A 20671-nucleotide genomic window follows, 5' to 3' on the forward strand; every position below is an offset into this window, starting at 1 on the left:
TTCCTGGGCTTCATCACCTGTAAAGTGGGGATGATAACTACCTTTAGGTGGCTGTGAAGGTCTAACTAGCTGCCCACAGCCCTCTACAGCACCTGGCCTGGCATACTGTGGGTACCGGCTGAGGTCTGCCATTCAACAGAGATGCATTAAGTCAGGGTCCATACTACGTGCTGAGGGCAACAGGGAACATAGCAGATGTGGTCCAGGCCCTCATGAGTCTCCCATTCTCTCTTGGGAGACATAACAGAAACAGTTAGACAGCCAACAGGTTGTGGTCAGGGCTTTAAACAAACATGGTGTCAAGACCACGGTACTTGGGGTGGGGTGTGGACAGAGCTTATTTGGGCAGGAGTGTCAGAGAAAGCCTCTCCAGAGGGCTGGTGGTTAGGCTGAGTATAAACTAGGGGAAGGAGCCAACTCTGGGAAGAGCAGAAACAGCCTTCTAGGCAGAGGGAACGGCATATACAAAGGCCCTGAGGTAGGAAAAGCCTGGCTTGTTCCAGGACGCTAAAGGACTCAGTGTGGCTGGAGGCTGGTGGTCAGGCAGGGAGGAGAGTGATGTGGGATGAGGATGGAGAGGATGGCAGGGGCCCGACAGCTTGGGTTTATACAAGCGCAGTGGGAAGGGTTACGCAGGAAAGCTGTATGATCAGACTAGATTTGAAAGAAGATTCCCTTCCCTGCTGTGCAGGGAGGGGGCACGGGCTGAGCTAGGAACCCATTAGGGGCTGCGGTGGAGGTCCAGGGGTGGAGCGATGGGGTTCAGGGTGCTGGGGAAAGGAGCCAAGTGCGCAGATGGAGGGCTGCTCTGGAGCAGAAAGCAGCAGGGCTTCGTGGCACTGGCGTGTGCAGTGCTAGACAGCGGGGAGGTGGCTTCTCACTGGGGATGCTGAGACGGAGCAGGGGCCACGGGGATCGGGTTTGGGGGACTGGGTCAGGAGTTAGCAGCTCTGTCACCTTTCCTGACTTTTGGGCTTTTCTGATGCTTCCATATAAACATTGTCAAGGGTTGGGGAGCACCGCTCTCTCCGCCCACGCAGCACCAGAGTCTGCCTTTTTTGGTTGAGCTCATACTGTGGAGTTATCCTTCTCTTGGGCCCTGACAACCGCTTTCCCCTGGCATCACACCACCACTCATCAGGCATCTGCCGTTGGCCCTGGCATCACACCACCACTCACCAGGCATCTGCCGTTGGCCAGACGCTGTGCTGGGAATGGGTTTGCAAAGACACCTACCCTTCAGGACTTTATGGTCAAGTTCAGTGCATTTGAAGTTTTGTGACAGATGTGTTTACAGAGGAGGAGTAACGGTTTTGGGGGACATAATGGAGGAGGTAACATTTGATCTGGGTCTTGATGGAAGAATAGGAGCTCACCTGAAAGAGAAGGTTGGGGTGCAGTCGATGTCGGGGTGGTTGGTGTCAAGAACTTTAACCTCACGACTTCAGTCTGCAAAGGGGTTTAGAGCGGCAGAATCTTTAGAACTGGAGAGGTTGATCAGAGCCACTTAACCCACCCTCCTTGTCTAACATACGAAAGTTGAAGCACAGAGAGGTGAGTAAGTTGCCCAGGATCACACAGCAAGAAGGCTCTTAGAGAAGGTGCCTCTTCCTGCCGCGCTGCGCCTGCAGGTGGGATGGTAGCACAGCATCTACAGGATGTGGTTCAAGCACCACACCTTGCCCGGCTGGTCCCCTCTCCTCCCATAACCATGAATAACCACGGCTTCCTAGGACGAAACTGATGCGAACACAAGCACCTTTACTAAGACAAGGAAGCATGAGGAAATATTAAACCCTGCCTTTAAACACTGGTTTTCTTTTAAACAAACGTTGGGCTCTAAGATCCAGCTAGGGCTCTTTGTTTCTGTCCCTTCGATGTTAACCTCCCTTAGGGTTTTATTCTTTCTTAACCTCTCTTGCCGGCTCCTGTTACGTCAAAAGCCCCTCCGGGGGCGGGTACCTCAGCTTCGCGCTGGCTCCTTTCTCCTGCAGGAGCTGACCGCTGGCATCCAAGCCACAGCAGGGAGGCGAGGGTTCGCCCGGCGTCTGCTCCTGTCTGTGCCTTCCTCTGTAGCCTCGGGACCCCTTCTTCCTGTCCCTGGTGAGGATGAAAGGCCTCCTGGAGGAGGCATCAGCTCCGTCTCCACATCTCCCTTCTGTGTGAGGACCGAGCTCCCAGGTTCCGGTTCTCAGGCGAGGGGAGGCGCGGGGTGGCGCCTCAGCCGTGGGGTTGGTTGAACGGCCCTCCCCACCTTCCTCTCCCCACAGTGGAAGGCGTCCATGTCTCTCCTCTTGGGAGATTTCTTTTTTCTAATGTGAAAAATTCTTTCTGGTCTCTCTCCAGTCCTGCTCATAAGCTCTCAAGGAGCTTACCTTTCTTGTAGGGAGAGACAGACAACGAACACAGCCAACTATTTTGTCTTGTATGTTAGAAAGTGGTACATCCTAAGCAGAGCTCTAAAGCCGGGCAGTGGGGGCAGCGCTGTGTCCAGCCTTCAGTAGCGTGTCAGGAAGGCCTCCGAGAAGGTGACCTCTGAGCAAAGATGTGAAGGAGGGAGGGAGGGAGGAGGGAGGCAGCCCTGTGCATCTCTGGAAGTAAAAGTATCAGAGGGAACAGCCAAGGGCAAGGCCTTGGGCTCAGAAGGCGACTCCAGTGTTTGGGGAGAAGCCCGGAGGCTGAGATGGTGGGAACGGGGTGCCCGGGCTGCTTCCATAGCCCAGCCCTACATGGGGCTCCTGCCAGCAGAGCGTCTCTTCCTCCTCTTCTTTGTACAAAATATTTAAACAGCTTTGAGACACAGTTTACACATCACACAATTCTCCCATCTGAAGCATCCAGTTCGGTGGTTAGTTGTATATCCGTGGAGTTGTTGCCATCACCATGACCAACCTCAGAACAGTTTCATTGCCCCACAGAGACACGCCACCCACCCTGGATTTGCTCTCCTGTGAGGTCTCTCCACTACTTTCCCACGTCAGGGAGGCAGCCGGCGGAAGGAGCCGTGGGTCGTGAGTCAGCTATCTAGACCGTGGTGAGGGATGCTGGGAAAATCCCTCTCATCTTGTCTTCTCTGGGCCTGAGTAACACACCTGAGGGCGGGAGGGACTCCTGAAGCCCCTTTCAGCCTGGCAGGCTTTGACTCTAAGGGAGAGAAAATTCGAGGAATCTGAGCGAGATTTGGGCAGGAGCAGTGTTTGATTTTTAGGCTAGACGTTCCCATTAGAGACAGTCACCAACTCGAGGCCTTGTGGGAACTTCCAGCTCCAGGAAAGGCAGCAATTAAATGATCTTCAAAAGATCTTTTCTATTTCTTAAGATTTCCAAGGGAAGAAGGCTGACAGGCTTCAGGAGAGACACCCCCCTGTGTCACACTTCCCTCACTCCTGGGGAGGGGGCGGAATAGAGCAGACACCAGAAGGGAATGTGGGGGGATCCCTGTTAGCTGTTCTGCTTCCTTTCTGAGCCTCAATGTTTTCACCCATAAAACTGACCTCCAGGGACCCCCTCATTCAGTTCTGGACCCAATCGGCGGTGTTGGGTGGGTCGTGGTGTCAAGAGGAGCGCCGGGGTGAGGCACTCACTCCATGGCCAACCTGGGGTAAGGCTGGCAAGGGAGGCCCGCTCTTGATTCCAGGCCTTCCTGCACGTTCAGACCCCACGTGCCCCAGGCTGCCAGACCCTGGCTTTCAGGAGCCTGCCCGCTGCAGGATGTGCCCGCCTGTGCCACCATGGGGCCCGTCCCCACCTCCTGCTCTTGCTGGGGCCCCATCATTTCCTTCCTCACACAGCCCAGTAATAACCAGGCACTTCGAGGCCTGCTCTGCCTGTCCCCTGGTAGTCTCCTGAGACGGTCACCTAGGAGAAAAGGTGCTGCCTCCTGTTCTGCGTGGTGGGATGCTCCCGGTGTGGACCAGCAGGCCCGGCTTCACACCCTGGTCTGCACTTAGTTGCTGCATTCGTCCGACAAGGCCCTCAACCTCTCTGAGCCTTGGCGTTCTCATTCGTAAACCGTGGCTGGTAGCTCCTGCCTCAGAGGGGTTTTGTCAGGAGCAAGTGAAACACGTTTGTTCCTGGCACAAAGAGGGCAACCCGACGGTCAGCTGTCCCAGGTGTGTGTCGCGGCCACAGTCAGCAAGGCTCTGATTGGGCGAAGTCCTTCTGCCTGGCAGGCTGTTCTCATCCAGGGCCACTCGGCACCGAGAATTTGGGCCGAGGGGCCAGGACTGCTCCTGAGTCAGCCCAGCACAGGCACATGCCAACCTCACCTGCTCGGCAGCCCTGCCTCCTTCCTCCTTCCTCAGGCTGCTCACCTGAGCTGCCGCGCAGCTCAACAGCGGTCTGAGAGCCGCCTGATGACGCTTGCCCTCCCCGGGTTCCTGTTGCCGCTCCCTTCCAGGGCTCGGGGGCCGTTCCTCTTGGCCAGCTGGGCTGGGACCACGGAGAGCGCTGGTTCTGGCTCCGCGCAGTGCGGGGGTGGATGTGGGGGAGGGAAGAGGGCACAGCAACAGGAGAGGTCAGTTCTGGGATGGCCAGTGCCACGCCTCTGTCCACTTCTGCCTCTCCCTCCTCCCCACCCTTCAGTCCCTGATGTGCCATTGGTCCAAACCCTTCTCCTGGGATTTCTTCTGTGAGGGGTCGAATCACGTGGTGACCTCTCAGGGAGACGCAGAGTCAGTTGGCTGGAGGAGCAGTTGGACAGAGGGGATGCGACAGGAGCAGCTGTGGGAACTCCAGCCGCGGGGGACTGGCTCCACCGTTAACCTGCTGGTGACTTCTGCCCCATCACTTAGCCTCTCTGAGCCTCAGTGTCTCCATTATAAGTTGGGAATATTCACACCTGCCCTCATCTACTCACAGGGGATGTGTAGGGACCCTGTGAGATTAGAGGGGAAAGCCACTGGGGGACTAGGCCTAAGAGTTAAATGTATGGTTCCTTCGTGTTTAGGGTGAGGGAATGACTTTGGGGTTTAGATTAAATTCCATCATTGTATCTTAGAATCCCAGCAGGTCCCTCCCTGCCGCCCCACTTCCATACCTAGAATCCCAGGGCCCTGCGAGGTGAGATTGAGCTGGGAGACGCTCTTGCCCCTGAACTGCAAACCTGCTCCTCTCGTGGGAGGGCACAGCTGCATGAGAGAATCATTTAGGTTGGGCCTTTGTCAAAATATGGTAGGTGAGGCTGATGGCCAATGACAATAAATTACGGAGGCTCACCGGATCACATCTGCCTACAGCAGCGGTTGTGTGCTCAGCTCCGTGCGAGCCTCCGCGGGTACCCGGAGAGAACCAGGCAGGCTCTGCCCTGCAGGGGCCTACGTTTTAGTGGAGACAGGCAATAATAAGTAACATGGGAATAATACCGTTTCAAACATAATTAAATCTCTCTATATATATGTATGTGCGGGGTAACGTACATGCTAGTGCTAGAGAATGCTGTACATACATGCTCTGTATTCACTATGTATATATATACACTGCATATATGTTCTCTCTCTCCACTATATATAGATACAGAAATATGTAAGTGTGGGACATTTATGCATCAAATATTAATTGAATATTCCAAATCCACATTTTTACGCATGCATCACAAACAGTGAGCTAAGGCCCCGTGTGCTTGCACCAGAGCGTCTCAAGGCCTCTGCTAAAATGCAGTCACTCTGGGAGCTTCAGGGCCTTGAGCCTGGTCAGCTGTTTCCTCCTCAGTGAGGATGGATTTGCTGGGAACTTCCAGTGATGGCAGACAGCTTTCTCCACAGTGAGGCCCGTGGGGCCCCAGGCATCGCTGAGTCTTGTCCACGCCAGCTGAGTGGCTGACATTTGTTCTAGAATCTCTGAAGTTTGCCTTTATGCAGCTGGCTGTGAGAGTGGTATTTTGATAACTCCAACAGCATCTCAGAAAGAAGAGGCAAGTGAGGCAGAGGGCTGGATTTAGCTTTCCTATTGCCCAGTCCTTTAAATACCCATATTTGACCTTGAAGCTCCTTGAGAGGAGGGCTGCTACCTTCCTGTGGTCCACGTGTTCCCAGAGTGACCGTCAGCTTGCGACCATCAGCTCAGAAGAGACTCCTTGTCCAGGTATCAGACCAGAGAGGTGCGAATCTCACAGCCCCTCCCAAGGTCCCTGGTCTGTGCCCCAAAGGCCTCTTTCAGGATGTTCAACTCTTCTCAGGAAGACGCTTTAGGAAGCCTGAATCTCAGCTGCTGGACACACCCCGGTTCCCAGTTTGTTTTTTAACTTGAGAACACTGAGGAAATAAGAACAGGGTTCTTATTTCAGGGTTTCTCAGCCTCAGCTCTAGTATATCTGGGGCCAAATCGTTCCTTGACGTGTGTGGGGGAGCTGTCCTGTGCATTGCAGAATATTTAGCAGCATCCCTGGTCCTTATCTACAGTAGCACCTGCACCCTGTGCTGTGACAGCTAACATGTCTGCCAGATGTCCCCTGGGGGCCGGGGAGGGGGAGGCATATCATTCCCATTGAGGCCTTTTGCCCTGCTGTTAAATGGGTGGATTATGGGTGCCATCGGCTGAATATGACCCCCCAAGATGTCCACTTCCTAATCCCCCAAACCTAGACATATCGCTTTATATGCAAAAGGGACTTTGCAGATATGATTAACCTAAGGATTTTGAGATGGGAGATTTTTCTGGATTATCTGGTTGTACCTGATATAATCATAGGGGTCCTTAGAAGGAGAGGAGGGGTCAGAGGGACAGAAGGCAATGTGACAATGGGAGAGAGCTGACGATGCTGTGCTGCTGGCTTTGAAGAGGGAGGAAGGGGCTACGATGCAGGGAAAGCAGCTCTGGACGCTGGAAATGGCAAGGAAACAGATTCTCTCCTGGAGCCTCCAGAGTGACCCCAACTTCTGACACCTTGGTTTGGGACCAGTGAAACCCGTTTCAGACTCTGACTTCTAAACTGTAAGAGAATAAATTCGTGTTGTTTTAAGCCACTAAGTTTGTGGCAATTTGTTACAGCAGCAATAGGACGCTGGTACAGTGGCTAAGGTAGCTTCATTTATCTACACGATTGGAGCCGGAGGTGTGATCAGGGTGTGAATAGCCTTGTTATCTGGGTGAGCACTTGTGGCATTGCCTGTCAGGTGACAGCTCTGCCCCGGGCGTGGAGGTTACAGGAATGGGTGAGACAGTTTTTTACCCTCAAGAATAAATGTTAGTTCTATCCTCAGGGAAGTCACAGTTAAGAGAGAAAGACAGTCCGTCAGCAGAAAGTGTGACTATAAAATGGTGGCCATCAAAGGGTGATGTGCACAGGGTGATGTGGTACCAGTGCATCCTGGGGAGGGGGTCAGAAGAGGGCCCCGGGAGGAGATGGTGCTGACCTCAACCCTGGAGGATGAGCAGTTGGCCTGCCAAGAAGGTAGGGAAAGTCACTCCAGGTAGAGGGGTGACATGAGCAAGGGCCAAGAGGCTTGAAACAACGTGGCGGGCATCTGGGGGGTCTGTGTCCCTGCTCACACCACTCACATGTGGGCGTTGCTTTTTGCCAGGTGCCAGCTGCTGAGCTAAAGCCTTGCATAGCCATTTCTTTTTGATCCTTACAGTAACCTCATGAAGGGCCTTTTTACAGGTGAGGAAATTGGCAGGACACCTAGCATAACATGACAGCAAGGGGCCAAATCCAGCCTGATTCCAGAGCCCACACTCAGAACCACACTCCTGCCCCTGTGCATGGGTTACTAGATCCTAACCGTGGGCCTGGGAGCAGGGCCCAGACACAGAGGTCTAGGGCACCACGAATGGGACCTTGGATTCCCCAGGGGAACTGCTGGAGGCCTTGAGCCTTGTAACCCCGAGGTGCTGGTGGCTCTGGAGGTGGCTGTACTGGGTTTAAAGCTCCCTCTCCAACAGTTTGCTAATCTTGTATCTGCTTTAAAATACAGATTTTATTATTATTTAGGCATGTCAAGGTCAACAGATCAAGAGATGACTACCACTGGAAAGATTGTTACTCAGACCCCAAGAGGAGGGGGCAGGCCTCCCGAGAGGGGGGAGGGGCAGCTGGGGAAGCACCAGGGTCCATCCAAAGGCAGGAGACAGGGAAGATGTGGGCAGGAGACTCTACTGTGGTTTCCGTGGGGAGTAAAGGGTGAGGCAGAGGAAGCAGGCTTAGGACTGGCTAGTCTGAACAATTTCAGGAGCTCTGGGGCCCTGGGCTGTCCCTAGCTGTCTGGCACCTGGCCCTGGGGGGATTAGAACAGGGGAGAGTGGTCTGGAGTGTCAGAGCCCAACAAAGGAGGTGTGGGTTCTCCACAGGTTGGTCTGCATATGGAAAGGACCTGTTGTTTGCTGTTCTAGGAACTTGCTAGACCTGGGAGGCCCCAAATGGTAAACCAGCAGAGTAAAAAGACATGCTTAATGCAGTAACTAGACAAATCCTTTTACCTCTCCCAGCCGTGGTTTCCTCTCCTGTAAATTGGGGCGCCAATAGACATTTCCCGGGATTATTGTCAAGATTAAATGAAGTAACGTCTGCGAAGTATCTGGCATAATGCCTGATACGTTGGAAACATTCCATAAACGTCCGTCCTCACCTCTGTCTTCAACCCTCAAGGTTTTCTTCCTAAAGGTCACAGGCATACATGGAGGCTCCCGGGGACTTCCTCTCTCCTGCCTTTGGGGATAGTGGTGGGAGGGTGCAAGAGGAGGGTCATGGGCCCCCTTCCATAAGGGCCCCCTTGAGAATCAAAGGACAGCTGTGGGCTCGCTCATGAGAAAAATACCCATGCAGTTTTGCACATAGTTTCAGAAGGACCAGGCCAAATGGCTGCCCTGCTCCTGGGGCGCTCATGTATACCAGGGTAAGTGTGAACTTAAGGAAAAAGGAAACAGTAAGAGATAACGTACGTGGAGGTGGTGGGAAATGCTAAGGTGGGACATAAAGCGTGGAAGGTGCAGGGATGGGGAGGGGGCTGCAGTTGCAGTGTGGGGGCCAGGGGTGGCCCGGCGGAGAAGCCGAGCTTTGGTAGAGGCCTTAGTGAGGTGACACTTGGGTACCTGGGGATGGGCCTCTCAGGCAGGGGGCAGAGCGAGCACATATGCCCTGAGGTGGGACTGTGCCAGGAGGGCATCGGGACCGAGGAAGCACGCCCGGCTGGTGTGCGGTGACCTCAGAGAGGGCAACGGGCCATCTGGCGTGGGGCCGTGAGTGACAACCTGACGCTGTTAAGAGGAACTTAGATTTGAACCCCCTGGAGGAGGGAAATCCTGAAAGGTGTGAGCAAGGCCTTGACAGGTTATGCTTGTAACTCAAGGCTGTATCGTGCAGGGCCCCGAAGGCCTTACAGGGACCGTGGCGTCAGCCCTGAGTGAACCCGTTGGGATGGGCTGGCTTTGCGGCGGTTTAGAGACCAGAGCAACTTCCGTGGCTTAAAACAACTTTGATTTATCTCTTGCTATCGTGAGTCTATCACAGGTCACTGGCGGGGCCGTCTCTCCCTGGAGATTGGGGAGCGGGCCCTTCCTCCTGGAGGCAACACACACACTTCTGCTGGTGTTTCACTGGCCAGAGCAAGTCACAGACACAGCTGTGTCCAACAGGCTTACTCTCCCTGGGAAAGGATAGGAAATCAGTGAGCACTGCCTGTCCACTGTATCTGGAAGGCCACGTGGAGGGCGTACCTTAGCTTAGTCGCTTTGGCTGTATTGCGAATGGACTACTGGGACAAGGGCAGGTGCAGAGAAGACAGGAAGTGATCTCAACAATCCGGGCACTTCTCACTTACTGGACCCTCCCCTCAGGCAGGGCCCTCCGCTTCGCAGGCCCACAAATTTGTCATCAGTGCTCACAGAGAGGATCAGAGGGCTGACACTCAATAACCAAACTGATAAGAGATCGATGTACAAATCCGAGGGCTAATTCATTAATTGATGAATGTGGGTGGGGAGATATATCTTTCCAGTAATTAAAAAAAAATCTTGGGTTTTGGAGTTCAGGCAGCCTGTGTTCAAATCCTGGTTCTGTGATTTCTTGACTATTTGATATGGAAACATTACTTCACCTGTGAGCCTTCATCTCCTTGTCTTACAGTCAGCCCACTACCACCCAAGCGTTGCCAAGGGAGGTGGGTGGGGTTAGTGTACATCAGGTGACCAGCATAGGGTCTGGGCCAAGGTGGCTGTTTGCTAGGGAGGTATTATTGTGATTGAAAACTGGTTAGGGCTCAGCAGATGTCACGATAAGCCCGAATTTGGAGCCAATGAAGGGACAGATCACATAAACCACGGCAGACGATGTTCTGTAACAGAGACCACCACCGTCGTGGCCAGAATGGGATTCTGTCCTTCCTGGACCTTATGTTAAAGGGCTGTTTCTTCAGCCGGGGTTTGGTATAACTTCTCGGATGTCCGCTTTCCTGAAACATTCCAATCCTCCCTTCCTGTGTGTACACCAGGCCACTTTGATTGGCCTTGGATTTCCCCAGATTGCCTCAGTCACACGTGTGTCCATCCTGAGGGTTACATCCATGGATGATGGATGTCATCTTCTACTTTGACCTTGCTAAGGGTCAGTCTGGAAATGTTAGGGGTGTCTTAAGGTGACCCCAAGTGGTCACTCCATGTGGGGATCACAAGAAATGGGACTAAAATGAGTATCTTAGTGCTTGCAAAAGACGACCGCTCAAAGAAAACCATCAGACCTTAAATTATTTACTGTGGATGTATTTCCAGTCTAGGTTGAAAAAGGAGATTGATTTTCTTTGCTGCTTTCACATCAGACTTGGAGAATACACTTCTGACTGATCGCCAGGCAGTATGTCTGGTTTGCCTGGGAGTGTGGAGGAGGGATGTGCCTGGGGACATAACGGGGCTCTTCCAACTTGTCACAGTGCTCAGCACGCTCTTCAAGAAGGATGGTTCACTCTGACGAGCAGTGCTGGTAAATGCTTAACAACCATCTCAGCAGGAGTGGGGGAACCCTAATTTGCAGTTTGCCAGTTTCCGTGGTGTAACTGTTCCCACTGCACCTACTTCAGGCCTCCAACATGATGTCAGCCAGCCTGCAAAATTCCTGCAAATTTAACAGTTGGATCTCAGAAGCCAGGGTGAGCCGGTTGAGTGCACAGATCATGAGTGAGGCATGAAGTAATCCCCGGGGTTGGTGTTTGCACTCTCGCTTACTCCTGTGTGCACTTGGCCAAGTTCCTTAATGTCTCTGAGCCTGGTTCAGAGGTGGCTCCCATGAGGCTGCTTTCCTTCCCCGGCTTCCCCAATAGGAGGGTACCTTTGTGTCATCACTCCCTTGCTGTCTCCTGGGTGGAGGTTAGGACAGGAGACAGGTGGGAATGCTTAGAGAGCTGTACCTACAACCGCCTGTCTTTTTCTGGGAGCATTTTCAAGAACGGACTGGGCTTTTAAAAAATGTAGGACAATGGTGGAAGTCTGACTGATAGAAAGGGAAGAATTGCTGGTCTAACAGGAACTCAGAGTGTGGAAAACACACAATGGGAATTAGAAGAGCAGGTGGTGGAGCCCCCGAACGTTAGCTTTGGTGGGGGGGATGGGGGAGGCCAGGGCTGAAGGAGGTGGATGTTGACCTTGACGTGCAGACAGACATACAGCGAGTTGAATGTTTCTTTCTTGGTTTGGGAGGAACTTGACCGTGCTTCCACGCTGACGGGAAGGAGCCAGGGGAGAGCGAGCTGGGAGTCTGCACCTGCCTCTGCTCCGCTCTGCTGAGGACCCTGTCCAGCCCCTCTTCCTCGAGTGTTTTCCTGCACGTGATTTAGCAGTGGGAGTGAGCACTTCGTGGCAGAAGGGTGGAGCAGGGCAGCTGGTGGCAGACCTAGGCGTGCACATCCCACTCTGGGATGGGGCCCCATCACCCTCGCTCACAATCGGGTGGCGAATCCAGACACTCCTGTGGCTTTTCAGAGACTCCTTGGACACTCACGCAGCGTTCTCCCAGCGAAAAGCTCCTGCGTTCCGGTTTCTCCTTCAAGTCCCCTTTTGGGCCATGTGTCAGGGCTCCCGCCCCCTGGTCCCTGGTGCCGCCCTGCCCTGGTCCATCCTGAGTCATGGCCCTGCTTCTTCTTGCCAGATCTCAGCCTCCCTACCTCACCCTGATGACTGGGCTCTCCTGCTGCCCTGGTCTGTTCCATGGCATCACACCTTTCCCCCCAGTTCCTCCACTTCATCTGCTCCCCACCCCTCTCTGATTTTAGTGGCCTGCCCCAGACACCCTGTCACTCTGCTCCTCACATGGTGGGATATCCACTCTCATTTTTTTGCTTTGTTCCCTAACTGGCAACAGTTCTACTCACAGTGACCCTTGGATATTGCATCGACACCACCAGATTGGTGGTGATCACCTCCCTGATCGCGACTCCTCCTCGGTCTGAGGCATCCAGCTGCCCCTCGTGCTCCATTCTGTTGGTCATAAGGAATGGCCATTCCATTTTTGGAAAACTTAGGCCCCAGGTCTGGTGATTGGAGCCCCAAGGCCCCTGTCCCAAATCTTTCTCAGGGGGGTGGCCCCCAGGAGGCTCCAGCTTACAGACGTCCCAGTTGGTGGGGCTGGACTCGGTTCACCCAGGGGGCCAGCCACAAGCCCCGCCTCCTGGTCTGCACCAGGAAAAGCCAGCAAGCCGTGAAGGTCACTGCTCGGAACCCGTCACAGCCGAACGTGGAGGGTTTAACGATTTCCAGTCTGATCTTTGAAATGCAGAATGTGACTGAGCTGTAAGTGGGAGGAAGCGTCAATGTGCCGAGGCCCGTCTCACAATCTCCCTGGGGGCCACAGGGGTGCTTCCACAGCCGGGCCCCGGGGGCTTGGGTCTCAGCCAGGAAAACGCCGTCGACTTTTGGGTTGACCTGGGCCAGACAGAAATCTTCCAAGTGAGCCACTGCAGAGGGAAAGCCCTGCGCTTCCTCCCTCTGTAATGAAATACACTACAGGCCTTTGAAGATTAATCACCTAACAGGGAAAGTGATCTCAGTTAATTCTGCTGGAGTCGCTACTTCCTTTGTGACTTGAATGCTACTTTCCCGAGGAAGGTGGAGTAGAATTCAAATTTGGTTTTTAGCGTCATGATCGAGGGCCTCTCTCAGGTACCTGTGGGAACCATACTTCCTGTCCACTCTTGGCAAAAGAGGCAGCTCCTTCGCACCCAGAGCACCGGGGCTTCCTCTCCTGCCCTTGCCCAGCCCCTTCTGGAGCCTCCATTAGTAGAGGGGTTACTTTCAAGGCCATGGAGTCAGACTCTGAGTTTGAATCCTGATTCTGCTTCTTGATAGAAATAGGATTTTTAAAGACTATCTTGTTTCTTCATCCAAAAAATGGAATTAGAGCGCTGTGTACGTTTGCTAGGGGCTGTAACAAAACGTCATAGGCCAAGCGGCTAAAACAACAGAAATGTATTGTCTCACAGCTCTGGAGGCTGGAAGTCCAAGGTCAAGGTGTGGGCAGGGTTGGTGTCCTCTGAGGCCCCTCTTCTTGGCTTGCCGGCGGCTGTCTTCTCCCTGATGTCCTCTCGTGGTCTTCCCTCTGTGTGAACACACCCCTAGCATCTCTGTGTGTGCCCAAATGGCCTCTTCTCATAAGGACAGTGGTCAGATTGGATTAGGGCCCACCCTAGTGACCCCATTTTAATTTAATTACCTCTTTAAAGGCCCTATCTCCAATTGCAGACACATACTAAGGTCCTGGGGATTAGGGCTTCAACATGTGAATGTTTTGAGGGGGAGGTGGGGACACAGTCCAGCCCATAACAAGTACCTACATCACAGGGTTCTTCTAAGTGTGACAAGGGGTGCACATGCTCAGTGAATCATGACGTGCCCCAGTGCTCTCTGGGACGGCCGGCACGCTGACAGGGAGCACATCTACCTGGGCCCTCCCTGCCCTGCCCTGGTGGAGCCCCCAGAACTAGCTGGCCCCCCTGGAGCACCTCCACGGACAGCATTCTGAGGAAAAGCTGTACTTAGTCCCACGGGATTGTGAGGCCACGGGCTCTGTCAGGGAAATGACGCCAAGTGGCCAAGTCACAGGACATTTGGTCCATGGACCACACATAACAGATACGCCAATGTCACAGGCGGGGCCCAGATGGGTTCCCTCGGTGAGGGAGTTTGAAAACCAGTGTATCTAACACCCTGCACCAGTGGTTGTTGAGCCCCTGGAGGGCAAGGGTCACCGTCTGCTAAGCGACCAGTGAGAAAGCCAGCTCCTGAGTGGGGTCCTAGAGTGGGCCTGGTTTTTCTGGCCTCCCTTCAGGGACGAACTCAGGCCTCCAGCAGCAACAACCTTGGACCCGGAAAGTGTGCGTAGAGCTTTGCATAGAGCAGGGAGCTGTCTGGGGATGTGGTGAACTTGAACGTGGCTGGGGTAAGGGTTTTGATCCCCACCAGGTTTACCTACCCCCCACCCTTGCCTATAGAACCAACTTGGTCAGTGCTGCTGGCAGAGAAAGTGGGGCAGCCTCAGCCTTCCCTCCCTTCCCTGCCAGCCACGCCCAGGCTCCGAAGAGAAGGGAGGCCCAGCCAGACGCATTCTTCTTGGTGTTGGGCAGGGCCTCGGCCCTGAGCACCTCACACAGACCAGGGGCCAGAAGTGCCCCTTTTCCTTTCTTCCTTTACCTTGGAGCATTTTCACTGCCCAGGGTGTGGCCTGGCATTCAAGGCCCTGAGGGAGCAGCACTGGGCGCTCGCACAGGCAGCCATCATTACAGAGGGCTGGTGGCCGCATTACCAGTGACCGGGGAGAAGGGCGGAGCTCTGAGAGCCAAGCTCACAGCGGACAAGATGGGAAGGAACAGAGGGCCGGGACCAGCGTGGCGAGGTGGCAGAGCGCTGCGCTGCGGGCCTAGCTCTGCTCGTCAGTTGTTCGCAGGGTTGTCGGGGCCGGACCCCCCCCCCACACACCCCTGCTTCCTGTTGACTGAGCGGGTTGAAGCGGGTGGTCTGTTAAGTGCTGAGGATATAAAGTTTGATGATCTACAGCTTCGCCAAGTCAGGAACAGACAAGGCAGAGGAAGAAGACGGGGACTGGACCTCAGCTGGCCCGCAGACCCCTAGCCGAGAGCTCGCTCTCAGTCCTCCATGTGACTGTCTCCTGAGCCCTTTTTGTAATCTAGCAGTGATGTCCTATGACATTCGAGGAACATTCATGCCACATCCTGGAGAGAAATTCCAGAAGCACTGACCATGGACCAAGGCAGTGTAACGGGTCGGCTCAGAGTGGGGTGCTTCCTGCCACATCCCCAAACCACAGGAACTGATCTGGAAGATAGGATGATAATGAAGAATTGAATATGGCTTCACCACATGCGGTGGATGGACATTTGAATTCCTATTTGCTCATATTTGGTATACGTGGGGCTACCATCACAGCACACAGAACAGTGAAATCAGGACGGTGACGGCTGAAGGGCTGTCTTGCTTCTGTACCCCAAGTTTGTTCAAGAGCACCCCAGAGTGAGACTGGATGAGACCACATTTTGACAAAAGCTAAGCTGCTTTTTTCTTGCTTCATGAACTCAACACTCATGCTTTTCTGCAAGCAGGGAAAGTAATCCATTTTGCTTTGTGAGAAGGAACAAAACAAATCAAGCCTTCTTCCCATTCAGCTTCTGTAGAACCCCCTCTCATTACTAAGGGTGGTCGTACTTCCAAGATGTGTCACTTTTAACATCAAGAAATGAGTCCACCAGGAGAGGGGTGATGCCGCATGGACACTTTCTGAGGATGCTCCGATACTGGTAATAAACCCGGCACAGACTATCAAGATGACTGCAAATTCCCTGCCCTCCAGAAACCTACAGCCTAAATCACGTGACTCCTAAGGGACCCCCCCCATTCTCCTCTCAGCCTTGACCCGACACAGAACACGAACACAGGAGGATCAGAAAGGTTAGCATAACCACCGTGACGCGGTCACAGAGCCCACATGGCCCCAGCAGAGGCTGGTGGAAATGCCCTGTGTGTACAAAGGACAGAGCAAGACACACATAAATCCTGTATTCAGGACTTTCCAGCAAAGTGAGAGGAAGGTCGTCAGGTGTTTTCAGAACTGGCTTCTGTGGAGAAATGGGGATTGCTTCTCCCCTGTTTGTTTTCCATCTTGGTTGTTATTGTTACAAAAGCAACACAAACTCCTTGTAACAGTTAACCACCCAGATTTTTCCTAAGCTTCTGGCAGCTCTGGTCTTTGTTATCACACTCGAATGTTCTGCAAGCTTCAGGCTAGTGTATCTCCTTGAAATGTTGGAAGGGAGGGGCCGTGTGGGATTGGCGAGGAAGGACAGATGCAGGGGGGTATAAAGTGACAGAGGACTTTGACCCATCACTGAGGTTTGGAGAGGAGTGGAGAGGTGAGCAGGGACTGGGGAAGGACAGACAGAAGGCTGGAGCTCCCGGCCAGTTTAATTCGTTTCTTGATGAATGGGGCTCCTGGATCTGACCTTTGAGCTAAAGAGAGAAAACACCAGGTAACCTTGATTTCAGCCTGGAAGATCGCCATCGGGGAGGTGTGCCCTGGTGTGAGGGTGGGACATTTGGTTAGGGGATGGTTGCCAGTGGGGTGGTATTCAGGACTCCAGCTGGATTTAGCTGCATTGAGTTCTGAAATCTGGGGAGACAGGAAAAGCAAGAGGTGCTAGCTGGACTGCTTGGACGAGCCGGGGTGACGGGGAGCCTCGCTTCCCCTGATGACACCTGACTAATGATCGCCTGCTCGTGGATGGATTTAGAGACTCTGGTCACCAGTCATTGTGTTTAATTTGATTAAGTTACAGATATCAAATGGGCAGTGTTATAAATAAAATTGCTCCATGGTGATTCAGGTGTCACTTGAGATCAGGCAGAGTCACTTGCTCGTTGAGGAGAAATGTGGGGAATGATGTGCAGAGGCCTTGGAAAGCTCACCAGGCCAGGGAGCGGGAACGGCATCCCCAAAGCGCAGGTGACGCTGCTCTGTCCCGTGGCAGGTGGAAGCGGAGGAAGGACAGTGTTTCAGCATCAGGAGTTCAGAGCAGTGGCTGGATGGAGGAAGCAACAAGGCTTGTGGGGAGACTGGGAGTGACCGGAATGAACAAGAAAGGCAGCCAGAGAAGCAGACAGGCTGTCCCAGTGTCCTCGACCAGGGCAGCCTTGGGGAGTGGATGGGGAGACCCTGAATGAAAGAAGATCCGTTTAAGGGCTCCTTGGGGCCTTGAGTGAACTGATGAGAAGGCAAAGGGTGACTGTGCAGCTTGGGACAGTGAGCGAGCTGTTGGTCTTCACGACTGCTGACCCCTCCTCTAGCTTCTCTGAGAGCACAGGCTGCCGGTGACAAGGGACACCAACAAGGATCTCCACGAGCTTATCTGATTTTTTTAAAATTTATTTTTTATTGAAGTGTAGTTGATTTACAATGTTAGTTTCAGGTGTACAGCAAAGCAGTTCAGTTATGCGTATACACACATCTATATACATATATATATATATATTTCCAGATTCTTTCCCATTGTAGCTTATTGCATGAAATTCAGTACAGCTCCCTGTGCTCTACAACAGGTCCTTGTTGTTTATCTATTTTATATACAGTAGTGTGTGCCATGAGCTTATGGGTTCTTAAAAGAGAACCCAGGTGGTCCCACCCACAGCAGATTTGAGGAGCCACCACAGTGGTCCAAGCTCTCCATCCCCTCGGCCGAGCACGTCAGCCTCAGCCTTGCTCTTGGGCTGAGGATCTCCAGAAGATCTGGTCTGGGTTGTCGACCAGACCACAAAACTCGATCTCATAAGCCGTCAGCTGGGGGAACAGCCGGGACCTCCACATTCGGGTCCTGATTCTGTGTTTCTTTCTCCCTCCACCTTTAGATCGCGGTGTGTGTGGGCGACTCCTCGGCTGGCAGCCCTGCTGTGCCCGGCGGTCGAAGTCCAAGCTTTTGACTGTGTGGGTTTGTGTCTTTCCGGCAGGTGTCTCCTCTGTGACTTCCCTGATGTCCCTGGCTTGGGTGCTAGCCTCCTATCACAAGCTGCTGCGGGACTCCAGGGACGACAAGAAGAGTATGAGCTACAGAGGGGCCCTCATCCAACTCTTCTGGCGCCTCTTCACCATCTCATCCAGAGTTATCTCTTTTGCCCTCTTTGCTTCCATCTTCCAGCTCTACTTCGGGATCTTCGTGGTGGTTCACTGGTGCGCCATGGCCTTCTGGATCATCCATGGCGGGACAGACTTCTGCATGTCCAAGTGGGAGGAGATCCTCTTCAACATGGTGGTAGGGATTGTGTACATTTTCTGCTGGTTTAACGTCAAGGAAGGGCGGACTCGATATCGAATGTTTGCATATTACACGATAGTCCTGACCGAGAACGCTACCTTGACGTTCCTTTGGTATTTTTACAGAAACCCGGAGACCACTGACTTCTATGCGGTGCCAGCACTGTGCTGTGTCTTTCTGAGCTTTGTGGCTGGGATTGCACTGATGCTCTTATATTATGGCGTGCTGCACCCCATGGGGCCGCGAGTTAAGATTTTGGCCAGCTCCTGTTGTGCCGAGCTGCTCTGGGGCATCCCTTTGCCCCCCGATGTTGAGCCCATGGCGCCTCAGACCCCTGGGTACCGGGGGACCCAGGTCACGCCTACCAGAGCCGTAACGGAACAACAGGAGGATCTCACGGCTGACACTTGCTTGCCCGTTTTCCAAGTGAGACCCATGGGGCCCCCTACCCCGACGGGGCGTCCTTACCCCCCAGAAGGGCCCCTCATTAAGATTGACATGCCAAGAAAGAGATACCCAGCTTGGGATGCTCATTTTGTAGACAGGAGGTTGAGAAGGACTATTAACATTCTGCAGTATGTCACCCCCACCGCGGTAGGCATTCGGTACCGAGACGGACCGCTCCTTTACGAGTTGCTCCAGTATGAGTCTTCACTCTAAGAGCATCTTGACCCAAGTTGAGAAGGGGACCTTAAGTTTGGTTTGCGGTCAAGGCCGCTTGCAAGAAATAGAACCGTCCCTTCCCCCCAGTACACAGAACCACCACCACCACCACCACCACCACCACCACCAATGCTACAAAAAAAAAAAAAAAAGAAAATATAAGTCACAACCCCTTCAGATAAGCTTTCTTTCCAGTCGCTGTATGTATACAAAGATATTCTCTATGTTTTGTAAGTAAAAACAAAAAGAAAACCTTTCTTTTGTTTTTTACACATAAGAAACAGTATTGAAAAAAATCCCACACTATGGTTCATAGGGTGGAGAGGAGTTGTCTCCACTCCAAAAGGAAAACAAAGTTTTATACCTTACACCCAGTGTAGATCATTTACGGGATTGGTGCTGATTGAAAGAACAAAACAAAACAAAACAAACACAAACAAACAAACAAACAAACAAAACCTTCAACTGCCTTATGCCCTTAGGTGCTGAGTTTCATTAAGTACTGTCACGTTTTCTCATGCAAAACTCTCGGGTGATTTTCGCACCGGGAGAGGGAAAATTAAACAATCAAATGAAACAAATCTAAAAATGAAACAAAAACCAACCAACAAATAAAACACAAAGCAATCATTCTTCCTATCTGATTATTTGTATTGAAGAAAACAAATTACCAAAAGCTAACTCATAGAAACCCCTCCCCCCCTTTTTTTTCAGTTTCTCTCTTCCCTCTCCTGTCCCTGCCCCCAACTTATCAGCCCCTTTTAGGAGCCAAAGGGCCATTTGAAACTCAAATGGCTGGAAAAGCTCCTTGAAGGCTGACTATGTGCCATTTTAGCGTTCAAGTAGTAAGGATCACATTTGTTTCCTGGTGAAAAGCAAAACAGAGCAAAACAAAAAGCCACCCTAATAATTCGATAAGAACAGGAAATTCTAAAGCAAATTCAAGGAGATTTCCATATATGTAATCGAAAAGAATCAGTAATAATAAAACTCAGCATAGTAGCAAAAAGAACGACATCAATTTAAAGGCACAATACTTAATCAGTGACTGGGCAAAAACGATTTGTTCTGTCATTTTAAGGCCGTGAAAGGTATACATTTATCACATGTGATACTGTGTAAGGCCTCTTCTGTTTCCATTTGGTGGGAAGCCTTAAATTGATCTGGAAAGAATTCTTCATTTTTCATTTGTGCTTTTTAAAAATAGTAACACAAAGAGGAAAATTAGAATATAAAAAAATAAGTCAAAATTGTGATAACTGACCCATTTCAAAGACTGTTTGGTGCTTCTGTCTTTCACCATTGTGGTTGGCTGAAAGTCATTCAGCTCACTCGGTGCACCTGGGTTGAGTGGGAAATTCTGTGTGTGTGGTATGTGTGTGTGTGCGCGTGTGTCTGTGTGTGTGCCCACAGCACACCTTTATGTGTGTGCGCATGTGTGTCTGCTGCAAGGTCTTGCCAGAAATGTAGAAAACTGATGTAAGACAGACTCTGGGTATGGCTGAGGTGGAGTGTAAGGGGCTGGCGAGGGGGGACCAGGGAGGAGGGGATGCTTGACCGTGAGCCCCTGTCCGGTGACAAGACTCACACCAGCTTCATACTCTGGGTCTTCGAGGCCGTGTCATTTGGGTGAAGATTTGAGTCAATGATTTATTTTCTCATTGTACCAAGTTGAATTTCTGGAGGTGTTGCAAGTATGTTCAACCATTTTTTAAATGTTATTTTTCAAAGTATCACTCCTGTAAGGAATGTTCTGTTCTAGGCGTCGTTTCAAT

At 52.3% G+C, this 20671-nt stretch overlaps 1 protein-coding gene across 1 annotated transcript in view; it reads left to right on the plus strand.

The window, feature by feature from the left end:
• The window catches only part of XKR6 (XK related 6), a 223019-nt gene extending 203114 nt beyond the window's left edge, over positions 1-19905 (plus strand). The window contains exon 3 of the mRNA XM_072952590.1: positions 17929-19905. Coding sequence (XP_072808691.1) covers positions 17929-18893 — 965 coding nt within the window. The 3' untranslated portion in view covers positions 18894-19905. The remainder of the gene's footprint in view (positions 1-17928) is intronic.
• The last annotated feature ends 766 nt before the right edge of the window (positions 19906-20671 follow it).

This window comes from Vicugna pacos, chromosome 31, assembly GCF_048564905.1.
Source record: "Vicugna pacos chromosome 31, VicPac4, whole genome shotgun sequence".
NCBI lineage: Eukaryota > Metazoa > Chordata > Mammalia > Artiodactyla > Camelidae > Vicugna > Vicugna pacos.